This window comes from Drosophila rhopaloa, unplaced genomic scaffold (assembly GCF_018152115.1).
Source record: "Drosophila rhopaloa isolate 14029-0021.01 unplaced genomic scaffold, ASM1815211v1 contig_164, whole genome shotgun sequence".
Lineage (NCBI taxonomy): Eukaryota > Metazoa > Arthropoda > Insecta > Diptera > Drosophilidae > Drosophila > Drosophila rhopaloa.
The window spans coordinates 832,484-853,289 of NW_025335044.1; the positions used below are offsets into that span (position 1 = coordinate 832,484).

General features: G+C 38.2%; 2 protein-coding genes across 2 annotated transcripts; one reads left to right on the forward strand and one right to left on the reverse strand.

The window, feature by feature from the left end:
• Positions 1-1,693: 1,693 nt before the first annotated feature.
• On the forward strand, positions 1,694-2,956 carry LOC108039201. Its single transcript, XM_017116128.2, has 2 exons — positions 1,694-1,839; positions 1,909-2,956. The coding sequence occupies exons 1-2, from the start codon at positions 1,788-1,790 to the stop codon at positions 2,670-2,672; spliced, it is 816 nt and encodes a 271-aa protein (XP_016971617.1). The 5' UTR covers positions 1,694-1,787; the 3' UTR covers positions 2,673-2,956.
• Positions 2,957-8,093: 5,137 nt separating this feature from the next.
• On the reverse strand, positions 8,094-15,645 carry LOC108039202. The gene is made up of 3 exons (XM_017116130.2): positions 15,311-15,645; positions 14,006-14,306; positions 8,094-9,607 (listed from the first exon to the last, which is right to left on the reverse strand). The coding sequence occupies exons 1-3, from the start codon at positions 15,468-15,470 to the stop codon at positions 8,746-8,748; spliced, it is 1,323 nt and encodes a 440-aa protein (XP_016971619.1). The 5' UTR covers positions 15,471-15,645; the 3' UTR covers positions 8,094-8,745.
• Positions 15,646-20,806: the final 5,161 nt, after the last annotated feature.

Below are 20,806 nucleotides of genomic sequence, written 5' to 3' on the forward strand. Positions count from 1 at the left end.
ATATCGAATTGAAACTTTGCACACGCCCTTCTTTCCTTTGCACGCAGTATATAAGTAGGAACGGCCGTGATCGGCCAACTATATCCTATAGCTGCCATATAACTGATTGATCGGAAATACCATAACTTTGGTGTTTGCAAAGTTAGGAAGCTGGGATTATCTATGGGTTTTGTTTTTGGACAATCAATCCGACCTACCAAATTTCATAAGGATCGGCCGACTGTATCTTTTAGCTGCCATACAACTGATTGATCGGAATGTCATAATGTCATAATGTCATAACTTTGGTGTTTGTTAAGTTAGGAAGTTGGGATTTTCTATGGGCTTTATTTCAATCCGACCTATCAAATTTCATAAGGATCGGCCGACTATATCCTATATCTGCCATATAACTGAACGATTGGAAATGCCATAACTTTGGTGTAGAATGCATCATATGAATAATTTTGGAGAAAATAATTTACAGAGTATTCTGCAAGGGTATATAAACTTCGGCTCCGCCCGAAGTTAGCTTTCCCTTCTTGTTTTAATTTGTTTTCGATTGTTCCTATGGTAGCTATGTATATGATAGTCGGCCGATCCGGCTCGTTCTGAATTATATACTACCAGCACTAGAAAGACAACTTTTGGGAAAGTTTCAAGCAAATAGCTTTAAAACTGAGGGACTAGTTGGCGTAGAAACGGACGGACGGACAAATGGACGGGCGGACGGACAGACATGGCTACATCGACTCTCCATCGACTACAAAGTCATGGTTATGGTATTGAGTTACTTTAAATTTAGTTAGAATAAAAGCTTCTGATATCAAAAACACCTCTTAACAAAGTAAATATGGTATAGTCGAATGTTAATTTATTTTTTATCCCCAAATTTTAGATCAGAAAGATTGTTTTCAGAATGTCGCGTTAAAAACCTTGCCGTTAACAAATAGGAGTTTAAAAGAAGAAAGGAAAGCTAACTTCGGGCGGAGCCAAAGTTGATATAGCCTTGCAGAATAATCTGTAAAGCCCATAGAAAATCCCAGCTTCCTAACTTTACAAACACCAAAGTTATGGCATTTCCGATCAATCAGTTATATGGCGGCTATAGGATGTAGTCGGCCGATCCTTATGTTAGGTCGGATTGATTACCCAAAAATAAAACCTATAGAAAATCCCAACTTCCTAACCTTACAAACCCCAAAGTTATGGCATTTCCGATCAATCAGTTATATGGCGGCTTTTGGATATAGTCCGCCGTTCCAACTTATATACTGCGAGCAAAGGAACGAAGGGTGTGTGCAAAGTTTCTATTCGATAGCTTTAAAACTTAGAGCTAGTCTTCGCGTAGAAACAGACAGACGGACAGACGGACATGCTTATATCCACTCAGGATAGGGTCGGAGATGTCTCCTTCACTGCATTGAACACTTTTGACCAAAATTATAATACCCTCTGCAAGGGTATATAAAGTACCCCAACAAAATTAAACGTTATTTTTAAAACTTAAAATAAGGCTTGCTTTTGATATATAAAAATGATTTATGAAAATAAAATTTGAAATTATAAATTATAATTATAAATAAAATTCGTTGAGTTACATAAAATACAGAGCAATAAAAAATCAAGAAAATCGTTTTTATAAACAAAACCTTTAATCATTCGGGTGTTTGACTTAGACAACTCAAAATTTCTAGTAAGCGTTTGGTCAACAAGCAAATAATTTGTACCTGCACCTATGAATACACTTCTCAGGTTCCTTGTGTTCCTGGCAGTATTGTATTGCGTCTGCGTCACACAGGTACTCTATGGAATTATCATCAAGTTTGGAAGTTCCTTCTAAAGGCAACCTTAGATTTAGTAAGTTCTGGGCTTCAAATGTAAATTTAACTCTAAAAATAACATCAAGCTTATGATTTGAATTATTAGTTATAAAGAACGGAAGGAAGAGGTCGTTGTATCCCGACAAGCAAAATATGTGGTCAACTTCATTGCCTGGAAATGGGCGACTTTACACCGAGCTTGACTCGGAAGGCCGCATGTTCAGCCGAGCTAAGACTCCTTACGAGTGCCAGCTCGAGGACGACGTCGAGCAGCTGCAGGAGGCTCTTTTCACGATTTCTTCCCACTATGCCAAAATTCAGTTTCGGCTCCGCCAGATAGCCTCGGCTTCGTCCGGTAAGAGGGACAGCCTGCTCAAAGATCTAGAACGCCTAATAGCCCAGGGATTGGATGGAACTGACCACAGGCAGGACGACGAGCTATCGGGCATGCGATGCAACTCATCCTTCCCAGGCAACGTCCGGGCTAAGCAAAACAAGATACTCTGTCAACTGCGAGGGCGTCTCGAGGACTTGGTTGGAGCAAATGGAGTTTGTTTCCAGGCGGACTGTTGTGAAGCTGGCAGAAATAAATCTGACCATTGTCACAAAGCCAAAAACGACGTTTGGCGAAGCCATGAATGCTTTTGCAAGGTAGATAAGGAGAGCAAGCCTAGCGGTCGAAATATGCAAGAATCCGGTTATAAAATGGAATACGGGACACCTAATATAAAGTTTTTGCGCTCGAACTCCAAGGCTTATGCAAACGTTTGCCGGAAAAGAAAAGGAAAGAGAGGAGGAAAATATCTTGGAGATGGGCACTACTCTGATAGAACCACATCCAAGATGTTAGAAAAAGATCAGAACATGTAACATAAATAGAATTCCAGGCAGGCGCAAGCAACTGCAAATCCGACGGCATGGCCAAGGTCCAAGCCAAAACACTTTCATTGTCTCTTCTAGTAGATAAAATGCAAGTAGACACAAAAGAAATGGGAAAACGGCCACAAACGAAATTCTGCGAGTTGTTTTGATCGTTCCATCTACATAGGTATTGACTATAAAATGTAAAAGCTGTGTTTATATTATACGGTCAGTGTAATTTATAATTTATAATAATGATGCAATAATTTATAAATAAACCACCAATATATTTGCTTCCATATGATCGAGGAATAAAGTAGGTTTCCAATCATTTTGGACATCCTCAGCAGGTTTTGAAGACTCACCTTGTGCACATACTCAAGGACAACTGGTAATTAGCGGCAGTTTCTTGTGTTAAAACGCCTGGCAAAGCCATCAGGTGACTCGTGGGATAACTAGTATAAGTCCGGTTGCCAACTATAATGGTCTCTCTCGGTATGAGTACACAAAGTGAGTTTAAATCTTGCACTCGGGAGTATAAAATTAATAACTAACTTAATAATCCAAGAAAGTGCAATTATTTTACTGAAATCTAAAAATTTACAGGACTAACAAATTTATTTTAATTTACAGTGTAACTGAGAGAAGCGTTTTATTTTTGGTGGGTTTATGTAAGACAAATCGAATTCTTTGAAAAGCCTAGTACTCAGAACGACGAAAACTGTCCGCCAGTCATGAGAGAGAGCGAGAAGCAAACAGGTGGCGTTCACTTTTCGTCAGGCTTTTTTTTCACCTCGGTACTCAGATCGACGAAAGAATACCAGAAAATTGAATAGAGTTGCCAGTCTGCAGAAATTAACTTTGGGTGAAATAAATATTAAAATATTTAATCTTTTGGCGTGCGCTTCTTACTGAACATTATAAGAAATGGAGGGAAAAACTAAAAAAAACTCGCAAAAGTCGATTGCAGGAGTTTACATATGAGGACAAAATAACAATAATACTATCTGTGGTGCCTCTTGTCAGAGCAAAATGTTTTTTAGGTCAAGAATGTAACAAAAAACACAATAAAAGTGCAGCTATGAACTTTAAATTATCAAATAATTATCAGTAAGTTAAAAAAAACAACTGTTAAATTTAAATTGTATTGTTTTTTAATTTCTTTGTACAGCGGCAGACTTGTCTTGCCAAGGTATTTGATAATATCATTTAAAGGCTCTTTCCCGCAAATACGATATTTGAATTTAAAGTGCTTGTCAAACAAACCCAGCCGATTGACAGTACGACCGTAGCACGCTTAAGTCTCATGAACTCTCAAACTTTTGGTCACACTGGAAAGATTAAAATTTTTACGCTAGCGTAATCGTTTGTCGATCTGATTACTAGGCTTTAAATTTTTTGGGTGTTTTAAAATTATAAAAAAAGGAGGGAAAAAAAAAAAAAAAATAGAAAAGTGGATTGAAGGGGTTTAAAATAAGAGAAAAAAAAAAAAATAATATTTTTTTTTTTTTTTTTTTAAAATCTTTTTAGGTCAATGTAAAAAAAAGTGGCTACAATATAATTGGAAAAATGATTAATTGGGTTCACCCAAAGTTCAATTCCGCAGACTGGCAACGCTATGCAATTTTCTGGTATTTTTCGTCGATCTGAGGACCAAGGTGAAAAAAACGTTGACGAAAAGTGAACGCCAGCTGTTTGCCTCTCACTCTCTATCATGACTGGCGGACAGTTTTTGTCGATCTGAGTACTAGCCTTAAGGGGGTCTTCTAGTCTAGAAATTTGAGAAAATCGAAAAATTTTTTTTTTCATAATTCGATAGTTTGGATATTCAAAAATATCTCCCTAAAAGGATTTTTCAAAACTCAAATTATTTTCAAAGTTATTGCCGTTTTAGTGACGTGGCAACTAGACCAGTTGAGCGAACGACTGGAACTTTAAACGCGTTTTTCTCGAAACTACTTTTTTTGATGCGGTCGCCACTCTAACTCAAGTTCTAATCTAATTAGTGAAAAAAATCGACTTTTTTCTTTGAGAAGCCGCCATTTCTTGAAAAAAAAAGATTTTTTTTTTTTGGTGGTTCATGCCATAGCGACATTCGTACTCATTAAGAATCTATCATTGTTTTATTTTTCAGATAATTACAAGCATAGATATCATGGCGACGCGGACACGGCCTCTTTTTTTTCCCCTCTTCTTCAAGAAGGAATAACTCAATGAAAACTAATTTTTTTTTTTTGAAATTTATTTTATGTACTCCTTTAAGTTTAAAGCCTAGTATCCAGATCGACAAACGATTACGCTAGCGTAAAAACTTTAATCTTTCCAGTGTGACCAAAAGTTTGAGAGTTCATCAGATTTAAGCGTGCTATGGTCGTACTGTCAATCAGCTGGGTTTGTTGACAAGCCGTTAAAATTCAAACATCGTATTTACGGGAAAAAGCCTTTAAAAGATATTATCAACTACCTTGGCAAGACAAAACTGCCGCTGTACAAAGAAATTAAAAAACTATACAATTTAAATTTAACAGTTGTTTTTTTAATGTACTGATAATTATTTGCTAAAAGTTCATAGCTGAACTTTCATTGTGTTTATTTGTACATTTTTGACAAGAAGCATTTTGCTCTGACAGAGGGCACCTCATATATTATTAATCTTATTTTGTCCTCACATATAAACACCTCAATCGACTTTTGCGAGTTTTTTGAGTTTTTCCTCCATTTCTTATAATGTTCAGTGAGAAGCGCACTCCAAAAGATTAAATTTTTTAATCTTTTCGCTAGGGTTCACCCAAAGTTCATTTCCGCAGTCTAGCAACGCTATGAAATTTTTTTGGTATTTTTTCGTCGATCTGAGGACCAAGGTGAAAAAACCATTGACGAAACGTGAACGCCAGCTGTTTGCCTCTCGCTCTCTCTCATGACTGGCGTACGGTTTTCGTCGAAGTGGATACTAGGCTTAATAAACAAATGATAAAAAATCTTGATTTTTTTATTAATCGTTAAAAAGTTACTAGAGCCCTTAAGTCAAAAATGTACGAAAAAACACAATAAAAAACTTAGAAAAATCGCCTGTTAAGCCTAGTATCCAGATCGACAAACAATTACGCTAGCGTAAAAACTTAAATCTTTCCAGTGTGACCAACATTTGGAGAGTTCATCAGATTTAAGCGTGCTATGGTCGTACTGTCAATCAGCTGGGTTTGTTGACAAGCAGTTAAAATTCAAATATCGTATTTGCGGGAAAGAGCCTTTTAAAGATATTATCAAATACCTTGGCAAGACAAGTCTGCCGGTGTACAAAGAATTTAATTTACTGATAATTATTTGCTAATTTAAAGTTCATAGCTGCACTTTTATTGTGTTTTTTCGTACATTCTGGACCTAAAAAAATTTTGCTCTGACAAGAGGCACCCCAGATAGTATTAATGTCATTTTGTCCTCACATGTAAACACCTGCAATCGTCTTTTGTGAATTGGAATTTTCTGGTATTTTTTTCGTCGATCTGTGGACCGACGTGAAAAAAAGGCCCGACGAAAAGTGAACGCCAGCTGTTTGCCTCTCGCTCTCTCTCATGACTGGCGTACGGTTTTCGTCGATCTGGATACTAGGCTTTAGAACTAAGTGCAGCTTTGAACTTTGAAGCTATGTCGATTTTGCGCAGCATTTTGCCACCGCTTCTAGCTACATAATATTGTTGTCCGATTTAATTTTAAATAAAATCGTAATTCCAAAAGAACAAAAAAAAATTTAAAACAACAAAGTTATAATTTTTTTGAATTCTTTTTCCGATTGTTCCTATGGGAACTATATGATATAGTCGCCCGATCCTGCTTGTTCCGACTTACTATATACTACGTGCAATAGAAAGACAACTTTTGGGAAAGTTTCAAGCAGATCGCTTTAAAACTGAGAGACTAGTTTGCGTAGAAACGGACGAATGGACAGACGGACATGGCTAGATCGACTCTCCTGGTGATGCTGATAAAGAATTTATATACATTATAGGCTCGGTGATGTCTCCTTCACTGCGTTGCAAACTTTTGACTGAAATTATAAAACCCTCTGCAAGGGTATAATGACTATATTTATAAGTATATAGATTCTTAGCATATATCTGAACCACGAAGTTATAATTTTATTTCCCTTTTTCCCGATTTTCCCTATGGCAGCTGTATCATGTCGTCCGATCTTTATAAAACTAAAATCGTATATCTGGCATTTTTAAAATATACTTAATCTCGGAGTAAATGGATATGTGTTAAGATGTTATTATATTATTTCCCTTTGTTCCTATTGTAATGATATAGTAGACCGATCCGTCCCGTTTATCCAAATAACTTTAAAACTGAGAGACTAGACGGAGATATATTCTCAATTTGGTCGAAAACATGCCTTTCACTGCCCTGCAAACTTTTGACTGAAATTATAATATCCTCTGCCATATCCTATAGTTCCCATGAAAATAGTTAAATTTAGCTGTTTTTTGTTAATTTTATTTTTTTGAAAAATCTGCAAGGATATTAAGGGATTGGTTCGAAATAATAACAAAGTTATGAACAACTTCTTGTTTTCGGCCCTTGAATTCTATGTAACTGCTTAAAAGTTGTAAGATATTTTGCGCAAATTCTTTGATCCGATCCTATAACACCCATATACCCTTTTGTGCTGCTCTTATAACATAAAAAGTTCAGCCTCCATTAATTTTAGGCTGCTTGCTAGACTTTGATTGCTGCATAACCCAATTCTGGTCAATCACAAGCAAAAATCCAAGCAGCATCCCTTAGTCGGCACTGAAAGGATGCCGGCAATGAATCCATTCAGCCATCATTACGTTGAGAAACCAGTTTTAGACTGCGTCGTAGCCAGATCTGATATTTGGCAATTTTCCGCGCATGCGAGACTCTGTTGCTTCTGTTCTTAAGGGTTTGATGCTGTTAGCGGATTCTGTTCGGCCAGGCCGAGTCTCGTTATAAGGGTTGTTTACGTTGGGTTTCAATGTGGCTATGCCTCAATCTCTTTGTGGTCCCCTAAGTTGCTTCTGGTTTCATTCATAAGTAGCGCTACCCGGACGCAATTTGGTCCACATCTGCTTACCTTGGGCCATTCCAATGTGCGAGGATCTCATGCGTGGCGCATGCGCTGTTCTAATCTTTTGTCTTTTTGTTCATTGCTTTTATGACGCCTTCTGTATTAATGGCTTGAAGAGGGTTTTTACGGGAATGCATGCGTGTCATCTGGCCAAATGTGTGAGTTTGCTATGGCTCATGCGGGCTGTGAACGAGGGGTTGAGTTTCAACATAATTTTGACTAAGAATTAAAGCTGCGATTGACATGAACACAGTCTAAATGGCTTATGTGAATACACGATTTTAAAGTCTCCGTAAACTATATTCCCAACTTGGAATCAGCGGCACTAAAACTGCCTTCACTACCTTTTAAGGAGTTTTATTCAAATAATGATCAAATGTAGAAAGCAATATTTTTTTGCTTTCAGAAAATTATAAATATTCATTTCGGTGTAAAACTAACTGTAAAATGATAGCTTGTTGGTATTTAAAGCTATTTCAATAGAGGATTCAAATTTCTAGGTCTGCAATTTAACAAGAAAGTGATCATGTTTTAAATCGACGATCTAATCTGGGCAAAGTAATAGTTTCAAGTAAAAGAATAGATTCATGTGATGAAACGTTGGCATGAGTATGATATACAGTTGATCGGCTTAAAACGATATTAACATTTAAAGTTTTATTAAACTATGGGTCTTACATCATCTACTTTCTTTGTTTTTCGTCTTTGTGTTGTCTTTTCTTTGAGTTTTGTTCTTTGTTGTAAATGAGAGCGAAGCAAATGAGAGAATTTCTTTGTAAAGCCATTCTTCTAGTTGCTCGATTGATCTTTTTGGTATGGCACAAATTTGGCATTGGCAAGTATGTTTATAATTCTTATGGCAAGGGAAGTCAGAACGAATGACAAGAAATCAATCCGTTGTGACTGCTTTGAGCAGCTGCATCAATCCATAATGAGCTTTTCTTGGCTATTATAACTACACCTCGCGCATTAAACGCTCTTCTCTATGGCCGCCTATTTTGTGGACCCCTCGCATTGCTGCACCTGAACAAGTAACAGAAGAATGCGGTTCATTAGATTATCCGCTTCTGAGTCCTCCATGCTGTTCAGCTTGGCCGAAATGAAGCCGCAAAACTTGGAGTTGAGGACCTCGCGTACAGTTTGAGGGGGTGGTAGATCCAAGCCTCCGGTGACAGCTGCACCCTGCTGCTGCCGGAGATGGCGGTGCTGCTGGAGCATCTGCTCCTCATAGTCGTCGCCATCGATGACTTCATCGCCGTCGCCATTACCGTTCTCCTGACCATCCTGCTCAACATTGCGGCGACGCTTGCGCGATGATGCCACCTCATCCACGCCCGCATTGGTGCTCCCGCGGGAGTTGGAGTCCAGGATCAGCGGATATGGGAAGTCCGCGTCGATTGCCTCCAGCTCCTCCACTCCGTCGGATGCATGGCCGGTGTCTTCGTCACCGCTGCGGATCGAGCTGGCGTCAATGTCATCGTAGCTGTGTTGAAGATGTTGATGTTCGTTGCGTGTTGAGCTAACCCGGCTGTCGTTGTGCGCCTGGTGCTGGTGGGCGGGCAGCGGAAGTGGTCCGCCGCCGGAGCTACTGCCACTGCTGCTACTTCCGGCCCCACCTCCCACCGAGAGATCCAGCTCCGGTTTTACATAGTAGTCGCAGTAGTAGTCATCGCCGCTGACGTTCAGCGAGGAGCACTTGGAAAGGTTTAACACTGCGGCGGACTCGTTGAAGGACGTGGACAGCTTCAGCGATACTGCCTTTCCAGCTGATCCCATGCTGTTGCTGTTATTATTGTTGTTGTTGTGAATTTGCCCATACGCGGTCAGGCTGAGATCGGTTGCATGCGAAGCGCCTCTGAAATAAATGAAAGCAATAACAAATTTCAATGGTAGAACTAGGAAATAAAATGCAACGTCGATCGTTTGATTTTTATATTATTTATCAAAAAGTTGTTAAGATTTCAAACTCGTCAAAGGAATGTAGATAAGCTGATGTCTATTATATAATAGCTATAACATTCACCTAAAAGCAATTTTAAAAATCTTATTTTTTTTAAAGAATTTTTTTCTTGTTGGTACTTTTATTTGCCGGATGGAATATCGGGAAGATTTCTCACACCGTTGAAAACACAAAAGGCTTTCCTCCGCTACAAGATTCAATTCAAGACCTAAAGTCATTTTTTCAGTAGCGTATTTTTAATTTGTCAAGTAAATAATGTTATCAGTGGTTAAGTATAATTGTTTTGTGGTGTTTTTGACCATTTTGATACGATTCAACCACTGCCTATTTACATACAAACATGTTTAATTTAATTTATATGATTAGTTCTAATTGGGTCAGCGTTTCAGAAATTTCTAAAATGTCGATTTAACGAACTGGAATTTTAAAACGTTTGAAAATAATAATTTCAGTAAAAATGAAATTGGATCGAACATAAATCGATAATTTAAGTGGAATATGATTACAATTTATTGTCAAAAAATTTTATTTAATCCTTTAAAAATATATCACATCACATTAATGCAATAACGTATTCTTAACCAGCGTCAACACCCTCTAAATGTAGCAAAAACTAGAAGTGCCATTAAAATTGTTAAGTCTATTGTTTTAAAATAAGTAAGTATTGATAAATCAAAGCGAAACGATTCTTACATGGCTGTATTTGAGGTCGAGCAAGACCATGCAAAGAAGAAAGCCCGTATTTAATTTATTTTCAAAAACATGTATATTTTATTGATAATGTTACCTTGTATTAATTTAAATTTAATAAAAATTAACTCATAATTTTAATTAACGTGATAATGTTCAGATAGGGATGAGTAGATAAGTACAACACTTTTAGTTGTATGATCCTGGTGGCCAGTTTGAGAGATATTTTCGTCCCAAGAATAGAACAAATTATTCATAGCCCCACTTCGGAACCGTGAGCATACATACAAACCCCAAAAGCCAGTTCGACGCATTAATACAAGAAGACGGGAAACAGAACAGTAGAGAAAAAGAAATTATTTCGACGTCCCAAACAAGTATTCTGGTTTCCTGTCTCTCCCTGAACGCGTCTCAAGTTTCAAGCGCATTTTCCCAGACAATGCAGCTGCCCTAATGGCGGGTGCTCGAAAACGCCTGAACGTGGCTATTCTCGGTCTTCCCCATCTCTTCGTGTATTTGCCAAATGTCGTGGCCTGGCCCACTCGTAGGGACATAGCGCGTTTTCCAGTCCTCGCTGAAGTTCTCGCTCCCCGGCTTATCACATACACATATCGCCCGCAGGTAGTTGACAATCGGTGAAAATTTGAAAACTGATACTCGTCTGCCCAGACAAAATATCTCGCAGGACTAATCAAGGCAAAATGTATTTTCACATGTTCTACAATCGGGAATGGCTCTATTTGTTTGCGGCTTTTAAGGTCTTGACTCTAATTTAGTTTGGTTTCTTTTCGGGGTTTGAATCGCTTGGCTTATCAATATTTGCTTCCGCTCTGGTCCGGGTCCCGAGCCATTTATGGTTTGTGGCGTATTTCGTGTGTTTCGAAGGTTTGGAGTCTTATCTTTAAATTTGTCAACTTGCACTTAGAAACCATTTTATAAAAATCGATTAATATCATCTTTAAAAGGCTTAAGCACGCCCATGTCCAATTCCAAACCCGTGATAAGCTTTAGTCCCATGATATTTGGAAGACCCCCAAGCCCCGTTAACCCAGAGGGTTAACGCCCACTTTTCTCCAGTGACGCATTGGCTAAAGCATTCCAAGACGAAATTCGCCGGACAGTGATTTCGGGGAGTGGTGCGAGATTCGGAGGGTGCAGATGGAGGGGAGCAAAACAATTTCAGCAATTTCGCAGCTCATTTGCTTATTAAATCATAAGCGTGACACAGACAGAGCTCGACAGAACATTCACACCCAAGCGGCCTCGTGTGTGTGGGTACGACAGACCCAGATCGAGAGAGAACTGAGTGAAGAGTGAGTGTGGGCATGGGTATGGGTGTGGGGTCTGGGAGAGGGGTCCAGGCCCCGTCTCTGGGTCAGAGCAACCCCCTTGGCCGGGACCGTCGTGGCTGGCTAACGGTCGTGGGCATATTTTTAACCCTGGCCGAAGCCGAGCCGAGCGATTCGTTCAATTGCTCACCCATACACTGATGTGTATATATGTTTTGTACACATACATACATATACAGACAGAACCCCGCTCATTTTCCCTCAGCAGCCCCTTTCCCGATCGCGAGCTGCGATTCTTTCCTAACTTGGTCCACTCGCAATCCGTATTCTTCAGTGCTGATTGTCATTTTCGTAGTGCTCTCATTAATTTATCGCTCTCTCGCCGCCTTCTCCATAACCCCCTGTCACTTCCAGCAGTATTTTTCGTTGGTCTTGCGTTTGCAGCTTCCCTCAATTTGGTTTTTGGTTCAAGTAGCGACGATGCTGCGCCGCTGTTATATAGTACTCGACGCTTGGCGAGATCTGTTTTATGGCTATGGCTATAGCTCCGGCTCAAGCGCTACCCGACTGGCCGGGCCCGTTGAGCTGTCTGTTATCAGCTCAAAATAATAAAAATTTAAATATATACACACACCATGGGTGAGTGTGCGCGGGCATGTGTCGGGGCCGTCGACTGCTTGTTGCCCATGTGGGTACAGTCAATTGAAAGGAAATGGCCTTATTTCATATAAATATGTACATAAAGTACAAAACACACACCCGTAGCTAGAGCGCGGCTCCATAAGAGCCAGAACATTGGACGGGGCAGACTCTCGACTGAGACCATTTGCTGGTCTCTGGCCCGGTCATTCCTTTGTTCGGATTGGTTTTTTCCATATTACCGCTCCTTAGTGTCCATATGCCCCTGTGCGTTGTTTTTGCTATTCTTTTTCGCTGGGCAGATGTTTTTTCAGACACAGCTGAGATTTTTCTGACTTGCTGGGCATTTATGCAAATCGACAGGGCTAAGAGGCTAAGAAGGATGTGTTGTGTATAGAAAATACTTTTAAAGTAGCTCCCAGATATTTACAGAATATTCCAAAGCTCGGCCGTCTAATTTTTTGATGTGACACGAACCATTTTATTCCTCTGTCATGCTTTCTTTTATTTATCGTAAAAGTACTTTTCTTAAAAGTACTATTTTGCGATATTCGTTCTTTGAGCGATTTTTGAATTAAACAGAATAAACATAGAAATGATTAGCTTCGTGGAATTAGCCTGCAATAACATTTGATTGAGACCGTTAACCAAGGTTCGCCTCACTGATTACTCCGAACAAGAAATACCATATATATATTTATATAGAGGGGGCTACATTTGGGAAAACCTTTGCATGCGCGGGCCAAATACCACACAACATCTTTTCGCCTTATGTACAAGATCGGTGAGAGGATGGTGACTCACCTAGGGACATAGTCTGCTAGACTCAAGTTTACAGTTCTCAGTTCAGAATGAATCAAGCTGTGTCTGACAAACTCAAACGCATATGCTTAGAACAAGCCAAAGCGGAAAGGCATTATTCACGATTCAAGCTGCACTTTAACCCTTGCTCATGACTCGATCGATGGCTAGTGGCTTATCGAAGACATTGTAATAAAAGTAACCGATTGGGCTCCTGACACTAATAAATTTGAGAGTGTACCACAATATTTAAAAAAAAAAATTAGATAACTGGCTTTCATAAAACTAAAGTCCAAGGTAAAAATTACGAGAATGAATATAATAATTGAGAATATCGTGAATATAGGATTTAGTAGAACTAATTTCGGAAATTAAGGATTGTAATGGTTTATTATAGTATATCCAAAAATTAATTGTATAAACAAAGGGAATATAGGATCAGTAAATTTATTTTACTCATTTCTAAATTAGATAAAATTTAAAAACCTAATTCTTTAATTAATTTATTTACTTGATTTACAAAGCTGAGTTACACAGTTTACTGGATTCAAACAAGAATAATTAAGAATAACACAAATTAATTGAGACCAGTGACATTAAATTATCAAAGAGCGTAACTTCCACAACTTATATCGATAAAAGTATTTTTCCAATCGATTTTAAATTTTGAGAGTATGTTCTAGGCAAATTTAACTATATTTTTTGAACTATATATATATATACAATTACATTTAAAAAATCAATAAAGTATCTCCTCCCTTAAGCCTGATTATTTTCTCTGAGCACATATGTTTGTAAGCCCTTTTTTTTAATTAGACAACTATATCTGTGATATTTATGTTATGTTGCTGTTTTAACTTCTCTTTGTACTCACTTTCTCTCCCTGATGACGTCGCGAAGGAAATCCATGGCTTCGTAGAGACTCCACTTGGGCTTAAATCCATTGCCCATCAGCTTGACGTGGGCCAGTTCACGGCGGTATGATTCACGCAGCGACTTAAAGGCCCGTGCCACTCGTCGCCCTGGAGCGTTGAACTCGCGACCTATGTGCTCCCAGGCGCGGTTCTTCTCCTCCTCGGCGCCCTTGAAGTTCGGGAGGCGCGAGTCCCAGAGAATCGGGTTGTCGTGAACCATTTGGATGAGCTTTAGCTTGTCGGAGGCGTTGCGCCGCACCACTGTCCACACAAGTAATAGACAATGAAATAAGAAAAAAGGCTATATGGTCAGATATCCCCTCGGTTAGGGTAAAAATTAAATAGTTCTTAAAATTAAAGTACACATCATTATTTCGCCACTTCACACTAAAAAACTTGATGCAGTGAACATTCTGGGATTTTATCAGTTCATTGCATGAAGAGACCGTTACATATGTATATACATATGTATATGTCAACAGCTAATGCTTACTGTAACAAGAAAGGAAACAAACTTCGGCAAGCCGTAGTTTTTATACCCTTGCAGCTGTTAAAAAAAGTAATCTACAAGGATACTATATCTAGATTTTTTTGCGCATACGTTTAAAAAAATAAAGCTATGCTGATTTTCTGATAAATTTGTCAATCGTTTATATGCCAACAATATGATATAGTTGTCCGACTTTTGTAAAACTAAAACCGTTACTACTATATCTCGACCGATCCGGCCCTTTCCGACTTTTACACTACCTGCAATAGAAATGAGAGTTTTGGGGGAGTTTTAACCAGTTAGCTTTAAAAATGTGAGATAAGTTTGCGTAAAAAGGTACAGACGGAAGGACGGGCAGACGGACATACTGTCATGGCTAGATCGACTCATGTGGTGATGCTGATTACAAATATATGTACATATTCCTACATTTGTACTTCATAGGGTCGAAAATGACTCCTTCACTGCGATGCAAATAAATACAAATGTAAAGAAATCAATTTCTTGTTAATACATTTTAAGATCTTTTCCACTTTAAAGATTTTAGTTGTCAAACTTTATGCACATACATACTTATGTACATGCACATAGTCGAACTTCCACAACTCGAACTTTCCTAAATCATAGTTCATTGACAATACAAGAGTATAAATCAATTCTATAACTCGTTCGATTTCTGGCACTTCGACCGTATTACGCATAAATATATATGTACATATGGATGTAACTCTTATTGTTTGATATCTCTATAGGGGCACTAAATCTGGGTACGCACGTTTCTTGATCTTCTGCGAGGGCAGGGCAGTGGCAGTGGCGGCGGCTAGGGGGTGGGACTCCCCCTTGGGCTTCATGTCAAGGGCGATGGCGGCGGCGGCGGCGCTCATGTCTTGCAGCGAGTGGGTGGCGGTGGGCGAACAGCCGCTCACTGGGGCCATGAGGATGTGATGGAGGATCTGGATCTGCAGGCTTGAGCTGGCCAGGGCTCTCACTTTTGGGGACGCGATCGCGGGCGGCTGGTAACGGGCTGGTTCTGGGGCTGCTACCCTCTCACGACCAAGTTTAAACGGCGACTAAAAACCAAACCAAGACCAAAAAATAACAACCACCGCCGCAAGCGGGCAGCGGCGCTGCGCTACTTCGAGTCGGCAGCGCAGTTGGCAGCAAGCCCGCATTCAGAGCCAGAAAATCACGCGCACTCGCCCTGAGAGCCAACTCGCTCCTCTCCGCTCGCTCTCACTCGCCACCGTTCCCGTTATCTGCGTCGCAGCCCTCTGCTAGCTGATCCAGCCAGGCAACGGGTCCAAAAGTGCTCTCTCGGCGCTCCAAGAGCGCGACTCTCCGGATGGAAAACGCCGTTTAATTGCAATCACAATCACAAGCCACAGAAAGTAAAAGCGAGCGAAAAGCGGCGTCACACACACAGCCAAACAGCCGTGCAGAGCAAAACAAGAGAATGTGTGTAACAAAAAAATCCGTTGACGCGTTCGCCCTCGGTTTCCAGTGGCCGACGGTTGTGTTTGTGTGGACGATTGTTGAGGCGAACCGAACACACACTACATGTTTTCGATTGCCCTTCTTGGCGGCTGTTTGCAGAGTACCCTGCACTTTGGGCTTATTGGCTGCGATTCGAATTTGAGGGCCGTTTGTACGAAATGTACTGTATTTCTAATCTCAAACGGAGGCCCCAGAGTAATAAACAAAAGAATGTTAGCTGGGAGAATCTATTCACGTTCTTGGAACTTCAGACCCAAATGAGTCGAAACTCCCTGGCCAAGCTACCGTCTGCCATTAGGAAACTTCGAATTATGGGAATTGGACTTATATAATTATTATTATTTTATTTGCCAACAAAATTACATGCATACATTGTACATACATATGTATGTATGTACGTACAGTGGCTCACAGCTTATTTGACCCACACCTAATTTTCAACATTAAACAGGTATAACTCCTGAACCAGAGGAGATACCCATAAAAATAAAACGCAGAAAGGTTAACTGTTGTTTTTACTTCAAAAATATGTTTTCATTTATTTATTCTAGCAAGGAACTTCTTAATTAAACAATAAAAACTAAAAATACTGCCTTTTTCAATGTCACAGCTTATTTGACCCAGTTCATCAAATTAATTATAAAAAATTTCAAAAAAAATATTTCTTTAACTTTTAGTATTTGGTATGTCCGCCCTTTTGGTCCACAACCGACTTCAGTCGATTGGGAATAGATTCGACCAATTTTTTTGTGGTTCCTGGGGTGATTTTAGCCTATTCTTCGAGCAAAGCCGACTTCAAGTCATTTTTATTGGAAATATTGCGCTCCCGAATTTTGGAGTCCAGCAAAGCCCACAAATTCTCAATAACATTAAAATCGTGTGACTGAGCTGGCGATTTCATTATATGGTGACAATTATAACCCAGCCAATATTGAACTATAGCCGACTTTTGCTTTTGGGTCATTGTCTTGGTAGAACCGAAAACCCTGTTTTATTCTCAATTTCTCAGCACTTTGGAGTAAATTGTCCTTAAGGATATTAAGATAAACATTTTTATTCATTATGCTTTCAATAAATTTTAGGTTTCCGACTCCTGCTGCGGACTTACAGGCCCAAACCATAACGTGTCCGCCGTCATGCTTAATGGTGGGTTTTAGATGTTTGTCCTGCAGCTCAGTATTGGCTTTACGCCATAGCTAAGAACGTCCATCGGATCAAAAATATTAAATTTTGACTCATCAGCAAAAATGACGTAATATTTTTGGGTCCAAATGATGTTCTTACGTATAGCGTAAAGCGCAATAATTTCCAATAAAAATGACCTTGAGCATGACGGGACGTTATGGTTTTTGCTCGCAGCAGAGTCGGAAACTTTAAATTTATTGAAAGCCAATAGATAAAAATGTTTATCTTAATATCTATAATCACCAATGCTGAGAAATTGGAATAAACAGGGTTTGGTTCTATTGTTCAATATTGGCTGGGTTACAATCTATTCCCAATCGACTGAAGTCGGTTGTGGACCAAAAGGGCGGACATACCAAATACTAAAAGTTAAAAAAATATTTTTTTTCAATTTTTTATAATTAATTTGATGAACTGGGTCAAAAATTCTGTGGCGTTGAAAAAGGCAGTATTTTTAGTTTTTATTGTTTAATTAAGTTTAATTAAAAAGTCAAATGACTTTCCCAAGGAGCGAGTTTACACTCTGAGTTTCCCAAAGTTAATGAGCAAGCTATTTCACCGGTGACCTGCTAGTTGTGTTTTTAAATCTTAAGATGATTTGTCCTACTAATTTGTTGACTTCGCATTAAGTTGAGGGGCATCAATTAAAGGATGAGCCGCTTTTGAAAGCACTCAAAAAAAATTTTTGTCGTTCTAATGCAGGTAGTATATAAGTCGGAACAAGCCGGATCGGGCGACTATATCATATAGCTCCCATAGAAACAATCGGAAAAAAATTCAAAAAAATTATAACTTTGTTGTTATGGAATTACGGTTTTAGTTAAATTAAAATCGGTCAACAATATCATATAGCTGCCATAGAATCGATGGCAAAATGCAGCGCAAAGTCGACATATATATGTATCTTCATTGTTTTTAGTAATATAGGCATAGAAATCGAAATGTAGTCGATTTGTAATAACTGCAAGGCTATATAAACTTCGGCTTGCAGAAATTTGCTTCCTTTCTTGTTTAAGTTTTTTTTTTTGTAAATGTCTTGGTATACGAAAATTTGTTCTTAATTTTATTGCAATCTCATTTTAAGGGTGATGTTTCTTTATTTTTTAGTTAGGTAGTTATGGAAGTTAATTTAATGATGTAACTTGAATCAGACAGTTTATTGGTAAATCGATCTAAAAAAATGTCGTTTCATTTAAATTTCAGAATATTAGGTAGAGAAAAAAAGTCTTATATTCAATATGTTTGCTGTGCAAATAATTACGTTTGTCGCTGTACATTATTACAAGCCCCTTAAGAATTATAGGTATAAACATTTTGAAAATAAGTAGATAAATCAATTTAACCAAACTTGCTAATCTAACATTTTAACATTCAACTTTTTAAATAACATTTTATGGCTGACAATCGTTATTGAAGTTTTAAATTTAAGTTAAGCTTATTTTCTTCATGGTTGCATAAAGTAAATGACATGTGTTTCCGTCTGGATTTATGGTATGGGCTATGGTAATGTTAATTATTCAAAATAAGCTGCCAGAATTAGCCCACACTATTTAGGCAAAATGTCATGACTAAAACGCATAAGTGCCAAGATTGTGTTTTGTGATTGTGTTATTATTAATGAAGCAAAGTCAGAAATGATAATATCCTTAAAATTCCGGGTCATTTTTTTTTGTTTGTGTATTCCTAAAATATATACCCTTGCAGTTATTACAAAACAAATATATTTCGATTTCTATGCCTATATAACTAAAAACAATGAAGCTATGTCGATTTTGGGCTCCATTTTGCCAGCGTTTCTATGGCAGCTACATATATGAGATTGTTGTCCGATTTTGACAAAATAAAAGCGTAATTCTGAGATAGTAAATAATTACTTAATCTCAAAGGAATATTTTGATAAATAGAAAAAACACCAAAATATATGTTTTTTAATTTTTTTATTTATTTTTGGGAGCTATATGAGATAAACGTTTGATTTTAATTTAATTAAAACCATAATTCCATAATATTAAAATATGACCAAATCCGAAAAATATACATATATATATATACCGTCATATATACTACCTGCAATAGAAAAACAACTTTTGGGAAAGTTTCAAACAGATAGCTCTAAAACTGATAGACTAGTTTGCGTAGAAACGGACGGACAGACGAACGGACAGACGGACGTGATCGACTCTTCTGGTGATGCTGATCAAGAATATATATCACTGCGTTGCAAACTTTAGACTGAAATTATAATACCTTCTGCAAGGGTATAATAACGGCCAGTTTAAATTCTATTGTATTTATTTAAATTTCAAATTTTTATTTACTGTCTAATTGTATAGAAATATAAAATGGATGAAAAACTATAACAACTAGTTAAAATAATTATATTTTCGTCAGTTTTAATTTAATCAATCAATACAATCCGAAAAAATGGATTAAATGTTTTGTATTTATTCTCAACTTACTAGTATTTTATGTACTGAACAAGACCTTCTACACATAAGATTAATTTTAACTTGGCTAACTCTATAGGGTTAATATATCAAATCTTTTCTTTGCGGAATCAATTTATTGTAGTTTGGAAATGATTTGTCTATTAGATATACCTTATTCTACGAATTCTGATAATTAACGTGAAAAAAATGAAAAATACAATTTTAAGAAATTATACATTACTAAATAGGTATAATACTACATTTTATTAAATAGCTATAACAATAAAAACAAAACATAAGAAAATAAAAATTTTTAAAATAATTTTTTGTTTCTATAAGCGAATTTTCTGTTTCAAACTTGTTTGTATTAAACTATTATCTTTAATATTCAATTATCTCATTTGGTTCAAAAGTTGTGATTTTGGCATAGAAAAGAATGTGGCGGCACCTGTAATTTATTATAAAGTAAATTCTTCCACGTTGAAAACTAGGTATAAGGGTATTCCCCTTAAAAACTAGGTATAACGGATACTCGATATGAAGGCCTTTAGATCCCATTATATGCGGCGTGGCTCCAATTTTTCTGTCGCCCGGATTCTGAATATTTCGGGGAGGGGACTCGACCTCGCTTAAGTAATGCACATTGGAAAGGAGGGTTCGGTTTCCGTCACTGTGTATTTGTGTGGCCTCCGTCTTTTGCTGTCTTCGTTCGGTGCAGTCAGTTATAGAGTCGAAGTTCAGTTCATTATCGTATTTCCCCGTTTGTAGAATTTACAAACGAACATTTGGATCACACATGTTTGTCTTGCCAAAGAGCGAAAGGGAGGGTCACTGAGTGTTGGAGCGAGAGGGCGACTGAGGCAGTGCGTTTGTGTGAGTTGCAGCGCAGATAAGACCGTCTGAGGTTGTCTATTTTGTCCCCCGATCATTTAAGCCGCTGAAATCCAGTAACTGCAATCAGCAACCCGAACCGCCAGGGAGGCAAATGGCGAACAGAGAGCCAGAGCAGAATGAAAACGCTTGTCTGTACGTAATTTATGCCTAATGAACTATTTCCGGCCAAGTGTCAATTAATGTATTCTGTTTTGGGGCAGCACAACGTGCCCGCACAAACGTTGTCACGATCATTTTTCTGGCAAAACTCTGCGGTCCCCGCCCTAATT